This window comes from Rhinoderma darwinii, chromosome 5, assembly GCF_050947455.1.
Source record: "Rhinoderma darwinii isolate aRhiDar2 chromosome 5, aRhiDar2.hap1, whole genome shotgun sequence".
Lineage (NCBI taxonomy): Eukaryota > Metazoa > Chordata > Amphibia > Anura > Rhinodermatidae > Rhinoderma > Rhinoderma darwinii.
In genome coordinates this window covers 100,010,372-100,035,804 of record NC_134691.1, presented here as the reverse complement: position 1 = coordinate 100,035,804, position 25,433 = coordinate 100,010,372, and the positions used below count along the sequence as shown (strand labels likewise).

Below are 25,433 nucleotides of genomic sequence, written 5' to 3'. Positions count from 1 at the left end.
AACACTTACCACAGAAAAATCTGTAGAATGTAGTAATGTGCAAATCACCAGGATCAATTCCTTCTTCCCAAAGCATTTTTTGTCATTGTATGCGACGTATCCAGAAAGATTCAAACCAGCGCTGCAGCCCCTTCAGTCTCATTCGGAAACGCCATCAATCAGAAAAGCTATGGCATATCCTATTGCAATGCTATCACTTTTGGCATGGAAAACCCTCTTAAACACAATTTAAAGATACAGGTCATACTGGAGGTTTTAGGCCTCATGCACACGACCGTAGCCATGTGCACGGGCGTGAGTTTCGGGTCGGCCAGCCACGGAGTGTCAGCCGTGAGCCGCTTGCAAATCGCGGGCTGTGCACATGGCCGCGGCCATTATTTTCAATGAGCGTCGGTCGCGTGCATGGCCCCATAGGAATGAATTCTCCCGTGGATTTTCGGGGGAATTGCAGCCGCAAAAGCATGTTCGTGTGCATGGGGATTTAAGAGTGCAACAAAACTAAAGTCTTCCATAAAAAGAAGATAAGATAGCTCATATCAGAAACAGTCAACAGTATAAATCCTGTCTAAACCTTAAAGTGAAGGTTCATCCTTGAAAAATTTGAAAAAGATCTAAACATGATAAAAATTCTGGCTTCCGGCAGTCACCACTAAGGCGAGCTTACCGTATAAGGGCTTATTCAGACGACCGTGGGGAAACTCAGAAGTGAAAAACAGCCCCTGCCCCTGTGAAGATCCTATTTTCACAGATCCCCATAGACTTGAATCTATGGAGGGATGCGTGAAAACTGGAGAAAATAGAACATGTTCTATTTCTCAACGAACCCTTCACACGGTCCGTTGAAATAACGGCCGTGGGAATGGCTCCAATGAAATACATGCATTAGTGCAATGGCCGTTGTTTTAAAGGTCGTCGCACACGGACATATTCAACGTTGGTGTGAATAAGCCCTAAGGCTTACAGACTAAAAACTTCAAACATTATGCAGTAAGATACCCAGCTTCTGTTAGTGGCAGCTGCAGACAGTCAGAATTTAACTATTTGACTGTGTGAATAGAAATAGGGGACTTGCATCTCTAACAGAAAAACTGAGCTCAGACATACAATTATCATATCAGCAGACTGTGAACCTAAAAATTACATAAGACGTGGACATTATTTGCAAGGACAAATCCAATTTCAGCCTACAGGAATTTGTACATTTTGCTTCCTGGCATTTCTCCGATCATAACATAATATATTAGAATATTTAACGACTGTACTGGTCAAACGTTGAGACCGAAGCAGCAAACGTTGTGAAAAGCAAAATTTGTCAGTGTTTTCAGATCTTTTAGTTAGATGTTTCTATGGTATACTGAAGTACAATTATAAGCATTTCATAAGTTTTTAAACTTTTGACAAATACATTAAGTCCACTATGCAAAGACTCAATATTTACAGTGTTGACCCTTCTTTTTCAGGACTTTCTGAAATTCTCCCGGGATCTCACATTCTGGGCCAAATCCTTACGGATGGCAGCCCATTCTTACCTAATCAGAGGTTGTAGTTTATTATAATTTCTGTGTTTTTATTTGTCCACCCGCTTTTTGAGGATTGAACACAGGTTCTCAACGGGATTGAGATCTGGGGAGTTTCCTGGCCACGGACCCAAAATGTACAGGTTTTCTTCACCAATCCACTTCGTTATCACTTTTGCCTTGTGACATGATGCTCCATCGTGCTGGAAAAGGCATTGTTCATGACCAAATTGCTCCTGGATCATTGGGAGAAGTTGCCCTTGGAGGATGTTCAGATACCATTCTTTATTCATGGAAGTGTTCTTAGGCAAAATTGTGAGTGAGCCCACTCTCTTGGATGAAAAGCAACCCCACACATTAATGGTCTCAATATGCTTTACCGTTGGCATGACACAGGACTCACAGTAGCACTCACCTTTTCTTCACTGGACAATCATTCTTCCAGATGTCCCAAACAGTCTGAAGGGGGCATCAAAGAAAATCATTTTACCCCAGTCCCCTTCAGTCCAATCCCTGTACTTCCTGCAGAATGTCAGTCTGTCCTTGATATTTTGAGAGAAGTGGCTGATTTGCTGCCCTTCTCGACACCAGGCCAGCCTCCAATAGCCTTTGCCTGATTGTGCGTGCGGATGCACGGACACCTGCCTGCTGCCATGCCTGAGCAAGCTCTGCACTGGTGTTGAACCGATTACGTAGCAGAATCGTCTTTAGGAGACGTCCTGGTACTTGCTGGACTTTTTTGGTCGCCTTCTTCACAGCAATTGAACCTCTCCCCTTAAAGTTCTTAATGATCCAATAAATGGTTGATTTAGGGGCAATCTTACAAGCAGCAATGTCCTTGCCTGTAAAGCCTTTTTGATGTAAAGCAATGATGACTGCTCGTGTTTCCTTGGAGGTAACCATGGCTAACAGAAGACCACCATTATTTCAAGCACCATCCCCCTTTTAAAGCAACCAGTCTTCAATCAGCATGACAGAGTGATATCAGCCGCCTTGCCCTTAACACTTTCTCCTGAGCGAACAAGATCACTGAAACGTTAGCAGGTCATTTTGTGGCAGAGCTGAAAAGTAGCGAAAATGTGTTTGTTTTTGTGATCAAGTTAATTTTCATGGCAAGGAATAACTTTGCAATTAATAGAAGTTCATCAGATCACTCTTCATAACAAGTTAATGCAAATTGTCACTATAAAAACTGAAGCAGCAAACTGTGAAAAACAAAAATTTGGCAGTCACAAAACTTTTGGCCAGGACTGTATTTATCAATCCATAGCACTCTAGATATTATGTAGGAATAGGTTCCAATATGTAAAAGAAAGTCCACACTCCCAAACATTCTATTTGCATGCATTCTTTATTTCAAATAACAAAAAGTTGTAAATGTTGTAATATGGTTTACAAATGAAATGAGCCTAGAATTCCTTTAATTTTTCTCTCAAAGTATCCAATAGCATAGATTACAGCAGCAGAAATGTGGGGCATTGTGTCAGTCAACTTATTGCAGACCACTTATCTTGTAGCAACTCCCAGAGCTGATTTTGGCTCTTAAATTGCATTTCTCTAACACACCTCTCCAGATGACCCCAAAGGAGTTCAATTGGGACTCTGGGGTGGCAGAACCATATTCTTCTGCACCGGTTGTCATTCTTTTGGCTAAACATACTTTTTGCAAAGTCAGGAGGTATGTCTTGGATCGTAATTGGTTGTGGTTTCACACTACAGCAAGATAAGATGGGTGCCAGGGACAAACGGCATGGCGCACCAGGATGTTGTTGGGGAGTCCACGATTCCAACGATGTTTAGTAAGTCACCAATTGTACCACATCTGAAACACACCCAGGCCACAATCGAACATCCTACCTGCTTGCACTAAGCCTAATCAAACATGAAAGCATACACTCATGTGTCGCACGAACAAACTTTCGTCTCTTGGACCCAAACACCTTAAACTTCGATTCGTCCGTGAATGGAACCTTCTTCCACTGACTAGAGGTCCAGCTCCTGTGCTTTTCAGCCCATAGTAGGTTGGTCTTTTCATTAATAGGCCTAAGCAACAGTTTTCGGGCTGCAACACATCCCTTTAAGCCAATGGTTACAATGCGTTGTTTGACAATCGCAATTGACACTTTTCTTCCTCATTTCCATCAGAGCAGTACGGATCTGATGAGCTGTTTTGCATCTTTCCCAATTAAAACACACTGATAAATTTGGCCTCCTGTGTTGCGGCCACTCGAGGTTGTCCAGGTCATGGTCGATCACGTACACTCTTGTTTACGGCGACTCTTGAGGGTACTCTGCATGGCACCGAGAAGCTTTCTCCAGGCAAGTAATTGTCCAAAGATTATGCCCCGCATTTCTTAAAACGACTATCGCAGATCGCTTTTGATTGATAACTCCTTCAGGATATTTACATAAATAATGTATAAATACGATGCATGCGAGTGCTGAAAGTGTTTAAAACAGTAGATCAACTAATGTGTGCAAAATACACATCATATGCATCCTTTACAGGGGAAAAAACAAAAACAAAAAAAACAAGTCTGGGGGTGTATTGAAACTAATGAGCAGTAGTGTATGAGTAATGGCTAAAACCATTTGTAACCTAATAATACCAAACTTTTTAGTTCACATGTTAATTTATATGTTATACAGAGTATATTGTAAATCATTATCCTATTAAGCGCCAATATGATTTATAATACAGTTGTAAAACTATTGTGAGGCCGATTTTTGACCAAATTTTCCCTATGATACTGTGCTAATTTTGTAACAATACTATAGCACATTAACTTTTATTGAAAGGATATTGGTCATTTTACAGACTTAAGGTCGTAATTGACCAAAAATATTAAAAACATTTTGTCCAATTTGAAATCAAGAATGCATACATACTGTTTGGGAGTGCAGAACTTATTTGACATAACTTTGTTGACCTGGTTTTTTTTTTTTTTTTACATTTATTTTAAACAAATTATAACAAACTATATATAGAATATTTTACTTTATCTATTGGATTTTGCTTTTTCAAATAGAATAGCAAAATGCAGAAAAATCCCATACACATACTACAACAAAACTAAAATTCAAGTCACAAATAATTTATTCTTGTAAAGTACATTTAAATAGCATTGTAAGTAAACCAGAATACTTTTGGCACAGAACCCCTGACCCCCACATGGAAAAAAAAAATAAAAAATAAAAACACAATAGTACTGCCCATACTAAATTTGTTTAAATTGTGTTGTGTATTTTATTTAGTTTTAAAACAGAAAAAAATATTGCTCTGTAAAATAATTTAAAAAAAACCACATAAAATCTCTTTAGATTTGTTTTACTGATAAAAAAAACAAAAAAACAAAAAAGGCGACATGACAAACCTATAAATTATAGCAAAGTTCAGTTGAAGTGTATTGCATAAGATTTACATAGTATTTGAAAGATAATATCTATTGCAGCTTGTGCTCTTTACTGCTTAAATATACTTGTGTGCTGGTCAACAGATAAAAGACCAATGCTGATGCGATCCCTGCTATAGTAAGTGTGTTCTCCTGCAAACCTATAGACATAATTGTAAAATAATTAAGGAATTAATAGCTTTTAAATTTAAAAAAAATATGTATGATGTGAACATTTCAAGTGGCCAAACTGTAGAACACAGATAAAAAAAAAATAATAATAGATAAGAATTAGCCATTGTTTCTCCATTTTTAAAATTCTAATATTGACATTCAATACACAACACATATTCCCCTTAACCTCATAGTGTATCCAAAAGTTACAAAGGTTCTGGAAAATTTTGCTCCCCCGTTTTATGGTGTTATGTTAAAAAAAATAATAAAAAAAACAATTATATTGATCACCTCAGTTATTACAAAAAAAATAAAATAAAAAAAAATAAATCTCCCATTTCTCACCGATGTTTTGACAGATCTGTTGTCTATGCATTACATGGACATTCTAGATTGTATGATGCAACATCTCCACCTAGAGTACATTATGTGAAACCGACATATGAATTACCGCAGTCTTCAATGATAGACCCATATGGATTGAAAACATAGAAGTTGCCATCAATTCATATACTTTTCCCAAATGTAAAAGAAAGATAAAGTTAAATATCTTCAAAAGGATGATGTCCACAGTCCAGAGGAAACACCACAACAGCTACAATGACTGGCTACAGGAATCCACAAGGTCTTTACTGCTGATAGTTTCCATACTGCGCCTAAAACAACAAAACAAACATTATAAAATACTGACAGGTTAGGATGCGAGTGCACATCATGTAACAACAAGTCAGTGAACAGTAATAGCAATAACAGGGTATTAGACAGTCATTATTCGGGAGGAAAAGATCAGCACTCCTTGTGGAATGTAAAAATAAATCTCTTTATTTGGAATAGCCAGCGGAAAAACGGAGCAACATAAAGTGGACAGATTACATAAAGCGTCCGTCCCTTCTACATTCATGCATGTCCACAGGTTGTCAAAAGTCTGATCAGTGGGGGTCCAATTGACGAGACTCATGCCAATTACGAGAGCAGGTTTGGCACTCCACATTGTAGTATAAGGCCAAAGGAAACATTTGACTGTTTCTGTATCTCAGAAAATAAAACGCAGTCAGAAAGTGCAGATAACCGCTCTCCCTGACACTGGGACCAGGCACCCAGGTTCTTGGGACTGTTTGGGTTCTCAGTGGTTAGAACACCACTGACCAGACATTTGTCATATGGAATCAAAATGACCTAAAGTTCACGGTAAAACTTCTACAAAAGAAGAAAATCCAGCTTGAAACTATCAAGACATATAAACAAACATACTAAAAGGTTAACATTTGAAGTAACTGTATGTCACGGCCGGGAAGGGGGTAGTATGGAGCGGGTTCACATGCTGAGCCCACTCCATACTTAGCGTGTGTCGCCTGTATGATACCTCGACACTTTGCGGTAACGTCTTGAATCAGAGATAACTCCCATGTCGGGTGTTCATCCACTTAGAATTTGTGGTCAATAATGACCGCAGCACCTAAGCTGTTAGGAGGGGAAGGGCCCCCCCATCACCCCTCTCGCACCACAGGGCTAAATAGGAACCAATAAAAACGTGGACAAGTGTTTGATCACTGGGGTCTCACTGCTGGGACCCCCACTGATCACGGAAACATAGGTTTCCGGGTCACCTGTCTGAATGGAGCAGCAGGCATGCATCCTTGCTGCTGCTCAATTTATTCTTTATGGGACTGGCAGAGATAACCAAGTGCTCTTGTTATGGTGGGACAACCTTTTTAATTGGGGCCCTATGTTATTTCCTGCATGCCATGGTAACCCATAAAACTAAAAGAGAGAAAGAGAGACACGGCGCCACATAGTGCAAATAAAAGCAGGGTAAGAAGGGAGCAACTAATTACACAAAAAGTGCTCACCTTAAAGGAACAGTGTCACCAAAATTTTTTTTTTCATGTCAGTTTTATGTTAGTGTTTTATTAAAAACGTTTTTATTTATTTGTGTGTTTGTGTGTTACTTTTTTTTATTTTTTCACTTTTTTCTTCCCTATGGGAGCTGCCATTTTTTTTTACATTTCTGTATGTGTCGATTAACGACACATACAGACATGGAATACGGCAGCCACAGTCCCACGGGGCCCGTCCCATCCACTTCTGTGTACGCCGTCTGTGTGGGGACGGCGCATGTGCCGCTCCCACACAGTCCAATTTGAAATAAGCGCCGTACGGCGCCATTTTCCTGTGGACCGGAAGTCGCGGCCGGACAGTAAGATTACTACTTCCGGTCGCGGCTTCCGGACTTGTGCACTTGGACCAGCGGCAGCAGACGGAGCGGACGGGCCGGAGGGAGCCGCGGCGGCAGGAGCAGGTAAGAGATTTCTATGTATGTTCGTGTTTGTGTGTGTTTACTACTGTATGTAAACCTACTACACTGTGTGTTAGCTCAAAAAATGGCGACACACAGTGTAGGAGGTTAGACCGTTCAATCCCCTCGTTTATCCCGGCACTAGCCAGGATAAAGGAGGGGGGGATTCTCAGAGCTCACTAGAGCGAGTGCTTTTTTCCCAATTTTGCAGCAAAAAGCAATGTGGTTGCTTTACCACATGCAATGCTGCAATTTTGGGAATAGCTCCATCTAGTGACCAGCACTGGGAAATATTATAAATTAGAATCTAATTTATAATATTTCCTGACTCGTGAAAAAAATAAAAAAAATGTGAACAATGTTTAATCACCTACACACTAAATGTTTAACTAAAAAAAAAAAAAATACATGTTTTGCTAGAAACACATTCCCTTTAAAATACGGACACTGGTAGGTGTCATAAAAGCATGAAAGCTGGTGCCGGGTCCAAAACACAAGAAAACGGAGTTTGTTGTCAAGGAAGTAATTTAACCAGAGTTGAAACGCGTAGCCTCCCTTTGGTTATTACATACTTCTTAATCCTATGCTTGTCCTAAGCCTTTACATTGATGTATCTAGCAGCGCCTCTGGTCCGTTTTTACTCTGGTTAAATTAAATGGTAACCCATAGGCTCTGCGTGATATTTACGCAGGGAGCGGACGGGGCTGACCGAGGAAGCCCTCTCCCTCAGTCAAACACCGGAGATGTGGCGGTCTCTATTAACTTCAGACTAAAAGGGTTAAACTGTCAGGAATAGTGTTATCAGCCTATGCCTGCAGCTGCAACAGGAGCCCGGCTGTGTATTTTAGCCGCACCCCTGGCCTCGTTAGTACAGTGGCAATGACTGATAGGTCAGGATGGATTTATCTGCCACTCGTCATTAAAGGGAAGGTGTCGCGTAAAAAATTTTTTTATATGTTTTTGCTTTTAGTAGGTTATTAAAATACATTTTATTTGTGTTTTACTTTTTTATTTTTTCTCTCTTTTACTTCTCTATGGGGGCTGCCATTTTTTTTCCATCTCTGTATGTGTCGATTAACGACACATACAGAGATGGAATACGGCACATACATCCCCATAGTGAATTGGAACGGGAGCCGTTCCATTTACTACAGCGTGCGCCGTCTGTGAGGGAACGGCGCATGCGCCGCTCCCACACAGTCCAAAAGGAAGGTCTTCGGCCGAGCGACATCCGGCGCCATTTTCATGTGGACCGGAAGCCGCAGCCGGACAGTAAGAGGACTACTTCCGGTCGCAGCTTGTTATACTGTGTGATTACACTGTATCTAATCCTCCTACACTGTGCATTCGCTCAAAAAATGGCGGCACACAGTGTAGGTGGTTTGAACATTCAACCCACTCCTTTCTCCTGGCACTAGCCAGGATAAGGGAGGGGGGATTGTGTGAGGACACTAGAGCGAGTGTGTCTACACCAAATTTGCAGCATAAAGCAATGAAGTTGCTTTACCACATTGCAATGCTGCAATTTTGAGAATTGCTCCCTCTAGTGACCAGCATATGGAAATGTTATAAATTAGAATCTAATTTATAATATTTCCTGACTTGTGAAAAAAAAAAAAATAAAAAATTAGAACAATGTGTAATCATTTATTGACTAACAGCTTAACTAAAAAAAAAAATATATATATTTTTCTAGCGACACATTCCCTTTAAGGGGTTGAAGGAGTTCTGTTGGGCAACTAAAAAGTCATATTAACCGTAATAGGGAATTAAAACTGTCACTAACATTATCTGTAACAATTATATGTTACTTGCCTGAAAGAACAGTTAACTTTTTAAGCGTTCATTCAGGCAGATATTAATACACTGAACATCGGAACCAAGCATTATGTCTTCTCTAATATATTGTTTGAATAATCTGATAACCTGCAGGGCTGAGGAGATCAAACTCCATGAAATTGCCTTGCATGGCCAGAGAGGAGTATAGGTTAACAGTTACAGCACTTTGTACTCCGTCAATGGAAAATGGAACAGGGGCCATGCATGAATGGCACATGTCTACTATCGTTTTTGTTATCAGAGCTGTTGATATTTGGGATAAAAAAAAAATATAAATAGATGTGTTTTTAAGATGCACGAGCCCTTTTGCAACTTACCTGATCATATCCATAAGGTCTCTGCTGTTGTGGCTGTGGAGGTCCTGGCTGTGAGGGTCTGTATGGCACATACTGTTGTCCTTGTCCCTGAGGGTAGTTAGGGTACTGAGGACCAGGACCACTTTGAGAAGGGCCTACAGTGGAAAAAACAAAAACACAAAAATCAACTAACAAAATCAAAGCAAAACGAAGGATGGTCTACTCAACAGTACAAAATGAAGTAGTGTTCTGATAATAAAGCCCATTTTTGACACTCCAGACCTAAACCCATTTCCTCTCACCCTTTTCAAAAGATATGGACACCACACAAGAAGATTTGGCATTTTCTTTTCATGATTTCTCTTAAAGGGGTTCTGCTGAAGACGGTAAATTATTTTTTATTATGATAAAACTTTAAAACTGCTGCAATCACCGTCCTCCACTGCAGGCCAGTAGTTGAATCTGGTTGTTCCTGGCAATGTCCTGAGATTCTACAGAAAAATACCAAGTCTTAAAGGCTACGTACACTCAGTTGACAAATTTTAATTTTTTTTTAAAATAAAACAATGTTTTATTTGATTCTAGGCAACCTTTAAATTGATATTTATAAAAAAAAAAAAAAAGTTTTACTTTTTCAGATACAGCTTTCATATATCCTGTATACATAGTAGCTGTATATTGCCATCTAAGCCGAATCCGTCAGGTCAGCTGGACTGACTGCTTGGCTGAAAGCTAGTCCTGCGTGTCTCTGACAAACAGTGTACAGCTTATCATTTAAGTTATGAACTTAAATGTGATCATTATTAGCTGGATACTGCATGTCAGACACACGCAGGACCAGCTTTTTTTATATATATATATGCAATGACTTGTTAGATGCATGTCTGTGCCTGTTATAGTAGATTAGTAGTGGTGGTGAAGTGCGAACTGAGGAGAATGCTGTATTATGTTTTGTCAACTACTGGATCTGGTCAGGGAAGACAATGATTGCAGCTAAACAATGGAGAATCCAGTATGTTGGTACATTAACGGTATTATTATACTATTTTCTATACATTTAGGTGGCCCACAAAAGTATTAGGGATTCGGGTTGTCTATGCCCTGACTTTCCTATGTATGTGACACAGTAAAATTATGAAAGAATGATTTAAATGTGCAACCTATGAGAAACTTTCTATTAACCAGAGCAGATCGTCACCACAAAAAAAGTGTCTCAATCTGAAAACCCCAGTGGGGCATATTTATCAAGGCAATTGCACCAATCCGGCACAATTGAATTGAAAAGAATGGCATTCAGGCTGAACTTGTTTCACTGGGTATCGTGTATCGCTTCAATTTCTGACCACTAGTTTGATCCACAGAGAACATCTGAGCACGCTACATATGATAGGATAAGCTTTTAGCATTAGCCAAAATTATTTTTTTGTTAGCTTGCAAATTATGCTTAAAAAAAGATCCACAGCAGAGTAGTGTCAATAGCCAAATCATATGACAAGTAAATAACCCTCATCTCATAACTGGCTAAAAAGCATCAGGACCACTATTGAACGCCTCCTCTTACAAGCATTTACTTTGGCCCTATACAGAGATTTATACAACGTAAGAAAAAAAGACTGCTAGGTTTATTTCATAGGGGACGGAAATGCCGTGTTAGGTTCTTTTTAATTATGAAAACTATGTGTCGATGTTAAAGTGGTTATCCCACAAAAAAACTTTTCAATTGGAAATTTTTAAAAAATGCTTCTGAATCTAGGTATTACGGTAATACTTGTTATGGTGCCCCCGTGTTTATTTTGATGTCCTCCCAGTACATCCACCTAATGAAATCAGTGTTGGTGCCAATTCTTATAGGCTGGCCTGTACAATAGCAGGAATCACTCCGCCATCTATGTACAAGAGGACCCGAGCAGTGGAACGGAGCGTCCACCGGCACTAATACACTTGGAAGGAGCGCTGCTTCACTGCTTTTCTCTACTTAACATAGAAACGTAACATTCAATTGTGGGACAACGCCTTTGATTCACATGGGAGTATATACATTTCTATAATAAACTCTATTACCCCTTTAACCCCTTAATGACCAGCCTATTTTAGACCTTAATGACCAAGCCATTTTTTACGTTTTTCCATCGTCTCATTCAAATAGCTATACACACTTTATTTTTGAGTCAACATAGCTGTATAAGGTCTTGTTTTTTGCGGGACAAGTTGTAATTTTTAATAGCACCATTTTGGGGTACATAGAATATATTGATTAACTTTTATTAACTTTGGGGGGGGGGGGGGGGGACAGCAAATTCGCCACACTTTTTTGCGCCCTAAATTTACGCCGTTTACCGTGTGGTTTAAATAACACAATAACTTTTTTCAGCGGGTTGTTGCGATTGCAACGATACCAAATTTGTATAGTTTTTCTATGTTTTACTACTTTTACACAGTGAAAACTTTTTTTCCAAAATTATTTGTTTTTGTGTTTCAATATTTGAAGAGCCGTAACGTTTTTATTTTTTCACCGCTGCAATTGTAGGAGGGCTTTTTTTTTGCGGGACGACTTGTAGTTTTTATCGGTACCATTTTGGAGTTGATGTGACTTTTTGATCACTTTTTATCACATATTTTTTTTTTAAGGCTGGATTCAAGGAAAACAGCAATTTTTGCATGTTTTTTAATTTTATTTTTTATGACGTTCACCGTGCGGTTTAAATGATGTAATACGTTTATAGTTGGGGTCGTTACGGACGCGGCGATACCAAATGTGTAACTTTTTTACTTTATTTTGTTTGTTAATAATAAAGCAGTTTGTAAGGGGGAAAAGTGGGTGTTTAATTTTTTTTTTCCCCACTTTTTATGAAACTTTTTTTTTTACCTTTTTTACTAGTCCCACTAGGAAACTTCAATATGCGATCTTCCGATCGCATTTATAATACACTGCAATACTTCTGCATTGCAGTGTATTATGCCTGTCCGTGTAAAACGGACAGGCATCTGCTAGATCATGCCAGAGGCATGATCTAGCAGGCATTCATTACAGGCAGACCTGGGGGCCTATATTAGGCCTCCGGCTGCCATCGTAGACACAGACACTCGGCCGCCGGGTGTCAGTGAGATGAGAGGGAACTCCCTCCCTCTCTCCAAAACCACGCTATTGAGCACCGCAAAGGAGGGTTTAAACGGGCGAGATCGATACGAATATCGATCTCACACGTTCAAGCAGGGATGCCCCTAGCCCTCAGTTACCTCTGGCAGCTGAGAGCAGGGTGATTTGACAGCTCCCTGCTCTGTTCACTTATTCCGATGCAGCGACGTAAAAAGTCTATTGCATCGGAATAAGGCTCGTTAGTGACCGACGTAGAAACACTATGGGGCGGTCACTAACGGATAAAGTCTATCATCGTTTGCCTTTTACAAGAAAATTAGCCATAGGTGTGGGGGGGGGGGGGAGCGGACGAACACAGAAATAGTAAAGGCTTCTCTAGGGATTGAAGTCTGTGTTTCCATCTCTCATGTCACACATATTTGCTGGGACAAGTTAATAGCCAACTCGAATAGAGAAATTTCAAAACAAAAAAGCTTACTTACCATAAGCTTGTTGTTGGGCAGGATAACCTTGTTGGCTTGGGTACTGCTGTTGCTGAGATGGGTAGCCTTGCTGCTGTGTCGGCCCTTGATAAGTTTCTTGCTGTTGCGCATACTGTGCATTTCCTAAGGATGAATTCATAAAGCACACAAAAATTTGAATAAAATTGCTCACTGTAGAAAGCCTCACACCATCACAACCAACACCAAACCAAAAAAAACAAACCTATAAAAAAATAGTTAAAATGCTAACACCAAAAAGATAAACAAAAACATAAGGAAGTCAGCCCACAAACATAATCAAACTTGCAAAACTAGCTTTGACTGCTGCATTTTTGTTTCAGCATTCTTGGCAAAACGAGCAATACGTTCAAGTATCACAGTATTATGACCATGATTGGAAGAGCAAATAAAAAATAACTAAGATAGCTGAAGGCGAACAGACTAGCTAGACGAGATCAGAAAGCTGGATCCTATAGAAGTTATGTGTGTATGTAAATATAGCTAAAAATATTGAATGATTTGTTGGGTTAGGATCACTTCGCTGGATAAATTAACATGTTTTAGTTATGTACTGGTCATTAAGGGGGTTGTGAACAATTCGGGTATGTTCACACTAAATGTTTTCAGGCATATTTCAGGGCAAAAAACGCCTCGTAATAAGTCTTTAAAAACGCCAACAAACAGCTTCCCATTGAAATCAATGGGAAAACCGGCGTTTAGTTTCAGACAGGGCAGTTTGTTTTTTTTACACACTTTTCAAAACGGCGCGCAAAAAAGACACCACGTAAAAAGGAGAATGTCACTTCTTAAGCCGTTTTTATAGTCATTTGAAAAACAGCTCTTATAATGGCTTAACCGGTTAAGGACTAGGCTGTTTTACAGCTAAATGACCAGAGCAAATTTCACAATTTTGCTATGCGCTTCTTTAGATGACTATAACTCAGCAGGTGAATAAAGTTCATCTTTGAATTTTACACTCTTTTTAAAGGACAGATAGGGCTTTGTTTTAGTGGCATTTGTCAGTATATATCATTTTTTTTTTTTTCACTAAAGTGGGCAAAATTGGAAAAAAATGCAAGAATTTAACAATTGCGTCGGTTTATGCTAGCATTTTTCACACACGGTATGAACCACGGCCAAAATTAATCTCCTTTCACATTCTTCCACTTCTCCCGTGCATGGGGATACCAAATATGTGAGCCTTATTCACTGTGCGGGCATGTGCCAGGGCTTGGCATAAAAGGAGGCTTTTTGGCCTTTTCGGTCCAGGAATTTTGCATTTGATTTTAGAGCCGCATACTGTTTTCTGGGGGGCCTAATGCTGCTGAAACATTAGAAACACCCCATAAATTACTTCATTCACACAAGTAGACCCCACAAGGTTTCCTTCAAGGGGTTTATCATATTTTTAGCAAGTCCAGTTTTCTTCTGAAAGTTTCTTGAATAAGATGGAACAAAATAAAATCAGCACTTTTTTAGCAAATGCGTCAGTTTAGGCTAGTATTTTTCACACACACGGTATAGACCACGGACAAAATTCATCTCCTTTCACGTTCTTCCACTTCTCCCGTGCATGGGGATACCAAATATGTGTGCCTTATTCACTGTGCGGGCATGTGCCAGGGCTTGGCATAAAAGGAGGCTTTTTGGCCTTTTCGGTCCAGGAATTTTGCATTTGATTTTAGAGCCGCATACTGTTTTCTGGGGGGCCTAATGCTGCTGAAACATTAGAAACACCCCATAAATGACTTCATTCACACAAGTAGACCCCACAAGGTTTCCTTCAAGGGGTTTATCATATTTTTAGCAAGTCCAGTTTTCTTCTGAAAGTTTCTTGAATAAGATGGAACAAAATAAAATCAGCACTTTTTTAGCAAATGCGTCAGTTTAGGCTAGTATTTTTCACACACGGTATAGACCACGGACAAAATTCATCTCCTTTCACGTTCTTCCACTTCTCCCGTGCATGGGGATACCAAATATGTGTGCCTTATTCACTGTGCGGGCATGTGCCAGGGCTTGGCATAAAAGGAGGCTTTTTGGCCTTTTCGGTCCAGGAATTCTGCACTTGATTTTATAGCAGCATACTGTTTTCTGGGGGGCCTAATGCTGCTGAAACATTAGAAACACCCCATAAATGACTTCATTCACACAAGTAGACCCCACAAGGTTTCCTTCAAGGGGTTTATCATATTTTTAGCAAGTCCAGTTTTCTTCTGAAAGTTTCTTGAATAAGATGGAACAAAATAAAATCAGCACTTTTTTAGCAAATGCGTCAGTTTAGGCTAGTATTTTTCACACACGGTATAGACCACGGCCAAAATTCATCTCCTTTCACATTCTTCCACTTCTCCCGTGCATGGGGATACCAAATATGTGTGCCTTATTCGCAGTGCGGGCATGTGCCAGGGCTTGGCATAAAAGGAGGCTTTTTGGTCCAGGAATTCTGCATTTGATTTTAGAGCCGCATACTGTTTTCTGGGGGGCCTAATGCTGCTGAAACATTAGAATCACCCCATAAATGACTTAATTCACACAAGTAGACCCCACAAGGTTTCCTTCAAGGGGTTTATCATATTTTTAGACAGTCCAGTTTTCTTCTGAAAGTTTCTTGAATAAGATGGAACAAAATAAAATTACCTTTTTTTTTTAACAAATGCGTCAGTTTATGCTAGCTTTTTCACACACAAAATGGACCACGGACAAAATTCATCGCATTTCACATTCTTCCACTTCTCCCGTGCATGGGGATACCAAATATGTGTGCTTTATTCACGGGCATGTGCCAGGGCTTGGCATAAAGGGAGGCTTTTTGGCCTTTTCGGTCCAGGAATTCTGCACTTGATTTTATAGCAGCATACTGTTTTCTTGGGGGTGTAATGCTGCTGAAACATTAGAAACACCCCATAAATGACTTCATTCACACAAGTAGACTCCACAAGGTTTCCTTCAAGGGGTTTATCATATTTTTAGACAGTCCAGTTTTCTTCTGAAAGTTTCTTGAATAAGATGGATCAAAATAAAATTAGCAATTTTTTAGCAAATGCGTCAGTTTATACCAGCATTTTTCACACACGGCTTAGACCACGGTCAAAATTAATCTCCGTTCACATTCTGCCACTTCTCCCGTGCACGGGGATACCAAATATGTGGCCTTATTTATCACATAGAGATGTAGGAGGGCGGAGGATAGAAGAAGATTATTTCACAAATCGCTTTTTTTCAAAGCTGGTTTTACAAAACTCAACAGAGTTTCTATAACACTTCCAAAATATCTGCTCTTGAAGCAGAAATCCCAAAATATTCATCTAGGGGTATAATGGGAATTAATTTTTTGGGGTTTTCTAAAATAAGAAATTTCAGGTTAATGCAAATGGAGCTCTCCAGCAGATGAACTTTAGAAAACATCAAACATGACATCCACCCCCCACCCATTCCCTCCCTCACCCTTGGAGTAAAATCAGGGGAAAAATAAAAACGTAATGTAGGGCAAATATATTTTCAACAAATTAACTAAAATCTAATAATTCAGAACAGTGTGGTATTTTTTAAAACATGGCTCAATGCACAGGCCTGGTTGCGAGGGACATGAGGGACAGAAATATCGGGAATCTTTGCGGTGCCCGTCTTTTCTGCAGACGCGGCACTTTTTCTGGGGGTTGCTTCTGGTTGCTGTTGGGGGAATCCGACTGATGAAGTGTCTTTCAGTCAGTCGCGTGACATCCTCAGACTGGGGGCATTCTCGGGTGTCCTGAACATCAAAAATGAGGCCTTCAATAATTTTTTCCTGGAAATCCAGGTATGTGTCTCTGCCTCTGTTTTTTTTATAGAGCACAAATGAGTTGTGGATGGCCACCCGTAACAAATAAATGGCCACCTTTTTGTACCAGGTTTTAGTTTTGCGTTTTACTAAATAGGGCTGTAAAACCTGGTCGCTTAAATCCACCCCCCCCATGTACTTGTTATATTCGGACACGCTCACTGGTTTGTGCTTGTCCGATGTTGCCCCTCTTTCCCTCACTGCCACTGTTCCTGCGATATGAATCGTGCTTAGCACATACACATCTTTGCGATCCCTGAACTTGACCGCCAGCAATTCTTCAGATGCATAAGCACAGGAGTCCCCCTTTACCATGCGCTTCCCCACTAATTGCTGTGGAAAACCAATTCTGTTTTTGCGCATGGTACCACATGCCCCAGTCCTTGCAGCATGCAAATGCCTAAACAGGGGCACACTAGAATAAAAATTATCACAGTACAGGTGGTACCCTTTGTGAAGCAGAGGCTACATTATCTCCCACACGATCTTACTGCTGGTGGAAAGATCAGGGGGGCATCCAGGAACATTTATTGTGCGGTCCCGCCCTTCATAAATTCTGAAGGCGGTGGTATATCCTGACCCGCTTTCACACAATTTGTAGAGCTTAACGCCATATCTTGCCCTTTTGGAAGGTAGATATTGGCGAAAGCTAAGTCTGCCATGAAAGTTGAGGAGGGATTCGTCCACACTTACATTCTGCTCAGGGGTGTAGAGTTGCAGAAATAAATTATTCAGGGAATTTATTAGCGGTCTTATTTTGAACAACCGATCCCGGTTTGCATCGGTACTTGGGGGGGCCTGTGCGTTGTCATTGAAGTGGAGGAACCTCATTATTGTCTCATAACGAGACCTGGGCATTACTGCAGAATATACTGGGGTGGCTTGGGCGGGTCTTGTTGACCAGTAAGACCTAATGGAGGGCTTTTTGACAATACCCATATTTAGGGTGAGCCCCAAAAAAATTTTTAATTCCTGCAAATTGGTGGGCGTCCAATCTCTGGCATGGGTGGATGAAGGTTTCTGCCTTATATATTGCGTGGCATATAAATTTGTTTCGTGGACAATCTGATTTAGGATGTCGTCCGTTATAAATAAATGGAAGTAATCCATTTGGACAAAATTTGTATTGTCCACGGTTATGCCAGGAGTGGCCGTAAATCCGTGGATTCTAGGCCCAAAAGATGGGGCAGGTGCCCATACAAGAGCCTGGACTGGAGGGACCAGGCTGTCCCGTGCTACAGCGCTACTTGGCCCTGCGCTTTCAAGTTCTGCAGTTTCAACTGCATCAGGGACAACGTCCCCTGAAGATGAACCTGAAGTGACGCTGTCATCGTCACTACCTAAAACAGGTTCCATCTCGGACGCCATCTCTGATGCGGTCTCCGACTCAGACCACAGCATGGCGTATGCCTCCTCGGCGCTAAACAACTTCCTCGCCATAACGTAACTAACACTAACACTAACAAAACAAATTTTTTTTTTTTTTTTTTTTTTTTTATAAAAACACACAAACTAACTGCTATATATATCTACACTAACGCTAACAAAAAAATAAACCGCTATTGCTATATATATTATATATATGTGGATATATATATAATTATATACTCCCTACCTGCCTATTCTAATAGAATAAAAGAAAGAAAGGTAGATAGATAGAAAAAAAGATAGATAGATAGATTGTATAGATAGATAGAAATCTATCTATACAGAGAATGTTTTAGTGTAACTGTATTTTTTTTCACTGTATTCTTCTGGCAGCAATTCTCTCGAGTCTCTTCTTCTCCTCAAACTGAAACAATGTTTGAGGAGAAGAAAAGAGGCAGGAGATTTACTGCCAGAAAAGTCAAAATAAAACAAATGTGGTCGCTGTGATAGGTTTTCACAGCGACCACATGATCAGGGACCATCAGATTGGTCCCTGATACTCTGCCCAGTGCCCAGAGCTGTTGGTAACACGCGATCGCGTGCACACTGTTTTCTATGCAGAAATGCATGTGATCGCTGTGATTGGTTGTCACAGCGATCACATGTTCAGGGGCCAAAAGATTGACCCCTGACATTCTGCCCAGTGCCCATGGCTGTTAGTAACAGCCAGGGCACAGAGCTGTGTGCACGCGATCGCGCGTGCACAGTCTCTGAAGTGCGGCCGTATATATACTATACGCCGGACTTTAGAGACCCTGACTGCTGGCCGTATATTTACGGCCAGCGGTCGGGAACCTGTTAAAAAAAACCGAAAAGCCTCAAAAAACGTTTTGTGCTTTAAAAACAGCTAAAAATCGTTTTTAATTGTGCGTGTGAACATACCCTTATTGTGTGGGGCTTAATTGTACAAGAATACAAAAATTAAGCCAGCACTATTTCTACTAAAGCTTAAAAGAGACTCTGTCACCACATTATAAGTGCCCTATTTCCTGCATAAGGTGATGGGCGCTATAATGTTGGTGACAGCAGTGCTTTTTATTTAGAAAAACGATCTATGTTTACGACGTTAGGAGTGATTTTAGCTTTATGCTAAAGACTTACGTAATGCCCAACTGGGCGTGTTTTTACTTTAGACCAAGTGGGCGTTGTACAGAGGAGTGTGTGACGCTGACCAATCAGCGTCATGCACTTCTGTCCATTGATTTAGTCAGCGCATAGTGACACTGCGTTATTCACTATGTGCTGTCTTATACTGAGACATTAACGTTACTAAAGTGTCTTGACAGTGAATAGACATTCCTTCCAGCCAGGACGGGATGTCTATTTACAATCCCGACACTTCGTTAACGTTTCTGTGGTACTTACAGCAGAGCAAGCGTAATCTCGCGAGATCACGCTGTAAATGACAGGTTACAGGGGGGATTACGCTTGCTCTGCTGTAAGTACCACAGAAACGTTAACAAAATGTCGGGATTGTAAATAGAAATCCTGTCCTGGCTCGAAGGAATGTCTATTCACTGTCAAGACACTTCAGTAACGTTAATGGGTCAGTATAAGACAGCACAGTGATCTAGCAGGATCCCTATGCGCTGTGTAAATGAATGGAGAGAAGTGTATGACGATGATTGGTCACTGATTGGTCAGCGTCATACACTCCTCTGTACAACGCCCACTTGGTCTAAAGTAAAAACACGCCCAGTTGGGCATTAAGTAATTAGCATAAAGCTAAAATCACTCCTAACGTGGTAAACATAGATAGTTTTTCTAAATAAAAAGCACTGCTGTCACCAACATTATAGCGCCCATCACCTTATGTAGGAGATAGGGCACTTATAATGTGGTGACAGAGCCTCTTTAATATGGAAATTTTTGAGAAAATATTCTCATTCTGGGATTCACAACCGGAAAGAAGACTAATGTGTGTGTGTGTGTGTATATATATATATATATATATATATATATATATATATATATATATATATATATATATATATATATATGTGTGTGTCTGTGAAGGTATATAGATACCTCCTTCGTAGTAATGTAGTGAGGGATCCTCGTAAGGTCTATCGTAGCCTTGTTCAGGATACGACGGTTGCTGATAACCGTAATCATTATGACCTACATCAATTCGACAAGAAACAGGAAGAAACGTTAATGGCCTTATGCTGGAGATGCATATAAGTAGCTCTACTTATTTCATCTTGTCACATTAAAGATTAAGAAGGAATACAGTACAATAAGGCCTCTTTCACACGACAGTGAAAAACGGCCATGTGATGGCCGTCCTTTTAACGGCTTTCACATGGCCGTTTTCAGAACAATGATGTTCTATGGGTGCATTCACACGGCCGTTTTTTTAACGGCCCGTGAATAATGGCCGTCAAAAAATAGGACATGTCCTATTTTTGGCCGTTTTAACGGCCTGACGGCCCCCATAGAAGTCAATGGATCCGTTTTTAACAGCTGTCAATACATGTAACAACCGTTAAAAACGGATCTGTTACATGGGGACTGGCAAGGGAACTACTAGTTCCCTTGCTGGCTATCGTTGGCATACTCACGTTTGCGGCGCTTCTTCAGGTGTGGTCACTCGTCTGTGGTCACTCGGGTTTGAAGGCGCCTCGATGACGTCACCGCCCCGTCGCACTGCCTTGCCAGATCCCGTGCAGACGAGTGACCACAAGTGAAGAAGAGGAGAGACGGTGCTGCTCTCGTGAGTATGTGGCACGATCTATAGGCAGGCTGGTGTGGCATCTACAGGGAGGCTGGTGTGGCATCATGTACTGGGAGGCTGGTGTGGCATTTACAGGGAGGCTGGTGTGGCATCTACAGGGAGGCTGGTGTGGCATCTACAGGGAGGCTGGTGTGGCATCTACAGGGAGGCTGGTGTGGCATCTACAAGGAGGCTGGTGTGGCATCTACAAGGAGGCTGGTGTGGCATCTACAAGGAGGCTGGTGTGGCATCTACAAGGAGGCTGGTGTGGCATCTACAAGGAGGCTGGTGTAGCACCTACAGGGAGGCTGGTGTGGCACGATCTACAGGGAGGCTGGTGTGGCACGATCTACAGGGAGGCGTGTGGCATCTACAGGGGGCGTGTGGCATCTACAGGGGGCGTGTGGCATCATCTACAGGGAGGCGTGTGGCATCATCTACAGGGGGCGTGTGGCATCATCTACAGGGGGCGTGTGGCATCATCTACAGGGGGCGTGTGGCATCATCTACAGGGGGCGTGTGGCATCATCTACAGGGAGGCGTGTGGCATCATCTACAGGGAGGCGTGTGGCATCATCTACAGGGAGGCGTGTGGCATCATCTACAGGGAGGCGTGTGGCATCATCTACAGGGAGGCGTGTGGCATCATCTACAGGGAGGCGTGTGGCATCATCTACAGGGAGGCGTGTGGCATCATCTACAGGGAGGCGTGTGGCATCATCTACAGGGAGGCGTGTGGCATCATCTACAGGGAGGCGTGTGGCATCATCTACAGGGAGGCGTGTGGCATCATCTACAGGGAGGCGTGTGGCATCATCTACAGGGAGGCGTGTGGCATCATCTACAGGGAGGCGTGTGGCATCATCTACAAGGGGCGTGTGGCATCATCTACAAGGGGCGTGTGGCATCATATACAGGGAGGCTGGTGTGGCATCATATACAGGGAGGCGTGTGGCATCATATACAGGGAGGCGTGTGGCATCATATACAGGGAGGCGTGTGGCATCATATACAGGGAGGCGTGTGGCATCATATACAGGGAGGCGTGTGGCATCATATACAGGGAGGCGTGTGGCATCATATACAGGGAGGCGTGTGGCATCATATACAGGGAGGCGTGTGGCATCATATACAGGGAGGCGTGTGGCATCATATACAGGGAGGCGTGTGGCATCATATACAGGGAGGCGTGTGGCATCATATACAGGGAGGCGTGTGGCATCATATACAGGGAGGCGTGTGGCATCATATACAGGGAGGCGTGTGGCATCATATACAGGGAGGCGTGTGGCATCATATACAGGGAGGCGTGTGGCATCATATACAGGGAGGCGTGTGGCATCATATACAGGGAGGCGTGTGGCATCATATACAGGGAGGCGTGTGGCATCATATACAGGGAGGCGTGTGGCATCATATACAGGGAAGCGTGTGGCATCATATACAGGGAGGCGTGTGGCATCATATACAGGGAGGTGTGTGGCATCATATACAGGGAGGCTGTAAATAGTGTCTAGGTGAACATGTGACCTTCCTTTGGTTGTTTTCAGGGGGTTGGGACAAAAAAAGCCTGACCAATGAAATTCATCAGTTTTTTTAACGGCCATGAAAAACTGATGCAAAATGGATGTCAAACGGCCATTAAAAACGGACAGATGGACTTGAAATGGATGAAAATTTAGAGACAAACTGATGGAAAATGGCCATGAAAAACTGACAGTTGATCAGTTTTAAATGGACATTTTTTCTCACTGTCGTGTGAATAAGGCCTAATAGTTGGAAATCTTTTGCTGGCTATCCAAATACTACACATCTAGCAAGTTAGCAAAATACGCCAATTTCACATATTTTGATGCATTAATTTCAAAATCAATCATCATAAGAATACTTACACGCTAGTATTTCAAAAATATGAATAGCACATTTTTCCAGTAGCTCGAACTGTAGCAAACACCATACACAAAATATTCTATATCTAGGAGGTCATGTGACCTCTTAGTAGGGCTGGGCAATTAATCGAAATAAAAAAACGTCACCGAAATTCGTCACATTTAAAAGACGTCATCTTCCGCATTTTGGTTTCTTCCTCCGGACGCAGATACAGTTGAATCCAATAGAGCAGGGAGCCGTAAGGTCCATGCTCTACCACTCACTACGTATCGCAGGACGCTCACTGCTCGGCGCAGGCAGGCACGAGGCAGTGATGTCATCACTTCTTTCTGCGTCGAGCAATACAGACCGGGAGGAGCAGAGGGTTCTCCTCCACTTGTCGTTGGAACGGGGTTAGGAGAGAATGTATTTTATTAGGCACTATTGGGGCTTTATACCGCGTGGGGGGCATTATACTGTGTGGGGGCAGCGTAGGGGGTATATTATATACAGTAGTTTACAGCACACTCAAAGGATAAATATGAATTCAAAGGCGTAGCATGCTTTTTAAGGGTGTGGCCTTAATCGCAATCGAGGTTACATGTTCAATTAATCTGGATTTTTATTCAGTTCATAAAAATCACCCAGCCCTACCTCTTAGTTACCAAAGTATGCACCCTTTTACGATGGGAAAATATTTTCGTTTCTGATTCTAGAAAGATTACACCTTTTATATAGTGCTTCCTTTTATGGTAAAGAAACTTAAAGGGTACCTCCAATTATAAAATTCTTCATAAATAAATAGTACGAACGAAGATAGGCATTTTTTCTGTAATAAGATGCATCACAAAGATGTCTTCATTCCTCATTTAGACTGCCCCCCCTGCCCATAGAAGTAAAGATTCACTAACTCTGGATTCTGTAATTGAATTCTTTGGACACCTACCCATAGAAGTCTACGGAGATGGAAGAGGGGAGGTTATAGGTGTTCCAAGTTATAGTACAAGTTGACAAAATAAGTTAGTCAGTTTCTGATAACTGTATTCAAAAGTTACAACTGATATGGTAAGACTTGCGATACGCCATGTGACTCTACAGAACTAGGAAGTGCCTTCTATTCAGGCCCAGTTTGGCCTTTTGGTAGGCTGTTTTGTGGTTGCAAATACGCTCACTAGTGTTATAAAAAAAAAAAAAGAAGACTGGCAGGATATATTTATATACATTTAGGAAAAACTATTTACCACTTACCCAATTCCTTCTAAAAGGTTTAAGATCATCCAACTAATTTTAAATGAAGGCAAAACGATTAAACAACCTCCATGTTTGACTGATAGTATGATGTTCCATTATACCCATATGTGGTCAAACTGCTGTTTGGGCACACGTCAAGGCTCCTTAAGGAAGGAGCGCCATTTAGCTTTTAAAAGAGCAGATTTTGCTGTAAGTGCCCTATTTCCTATATAAGAAGATCGGCGCTATAATGTAGGTGACAGTAATGCTTTTTATTTAGAAAAACAATCTATTTGAAACCACTTTACGAGCGATTTTTAGCTTTATGCTAATGAGTTTCTTAATGCCCAAGTGGGCGTGTTTTACTTTAGACCAAGTGGGCGTTGTACAGAGGAGTGTAGGACGCTGACCAATCAGCCTCATGCACTTCTCTCCATTCATTTACACTGCACTAGCGATATAGTTATATCACTACGTGCAGCCACATACACAAACACTAACATTACTGCAGTGTCCTGATAATGAATATACATCACTACCAGCCAGGACGTGATGTTTATTCAGAATCCTGACCACTTCTGAATCTTTTCTGTGAGATTCCAGCAAGGCAAGTGTAATCTTGTTTGAAATGACAGGTTACATCGTAATATCACGAGATTACGTTTGCCTTGCTGTAAATCTCAGAGACGCTAAAGACATGTCAGGATTCTGAATAAACATCACGTCCAGGCTGGTAGTGATGTATATTCATTATCAGGACACTGCAGTAATGTTCGTGTTTGTGTATGTAGCTGCACATAACGATATAACTATATCGCTAGTGCAGTGTAAATGAATGGAGAGAAGTGTATGACGCTGATTGGTCAGCATCATACACTCCTCTGTACAACGCCCACTTGGTCTAAAGTAAAACACGCCCACTTGGGCATTAAGAAACTCATTAGCATAAAGCTAAAAATCACTCGTAAAGTGGTTTAACCCCTTAACGACCGCCCGCCGTCTTTTGACGTCAGGCGGTGCAGGTACTCAGTCTACAGCGACGCCTTTTGGCGTCGCTGTAGTAGAGGGGGTTTAACGGCACCCTGGTGACATCTGCACTAAAAACCGGCTGTAAGTAACAGGTCCGGTTCTTAGTGCAGCCATCAGGACCTGCCGATTTCGTCGTAACAGCATGTGACCGTTGTGACAGCCAATCACAGCGGTCACATGCTGTTACTGCGTACAGAGCCGCCGAGAGTGTCTAAATGACAGCTCCTGCTCTAAGAACGAGCTGTTGC

The 25,433-nt window shown here is 41.5% G+C and overlaps 1 protein-coding gene across 3 annotated transcripts in view; it reads right to left on the bottom strand.

Annotated features, from left to right (window-relative positions):
* Nucleotides 1-4,596: 4,596 nt before the first annotated feature.
* Nucleotides 4,597-25,433, bottom strand: part of SS18 (SS18 subunit of BAF chromatin remodeling complex) — a 76,887-nt gene continuing 56,050 nt past the window's right edge. For all 3 annotated transcript variants that reach the window (XM_075826325.1, XM_075826323.1, XM_075826324.1), the window contains 3 exons: nt 13,094-13,216; nt 9,536-9,669; nt 4,597-5,739 (listed from right to left, as the gene is read on the bottom strand). In XM_075826325.1, coding sequence (XP_075682440.1) covers nt 5,713-5,739; nt 9,536-9,669; nt 13,094-13,216 — 284 coding nt within the window. In that variant the 3' untranslated portion in view covers nt 4,597-5,712. The remainder of the gene's footprint in view (nt 5,740-9,535; nt 9,670-13,093; nt 13,217-25,433) is intronic.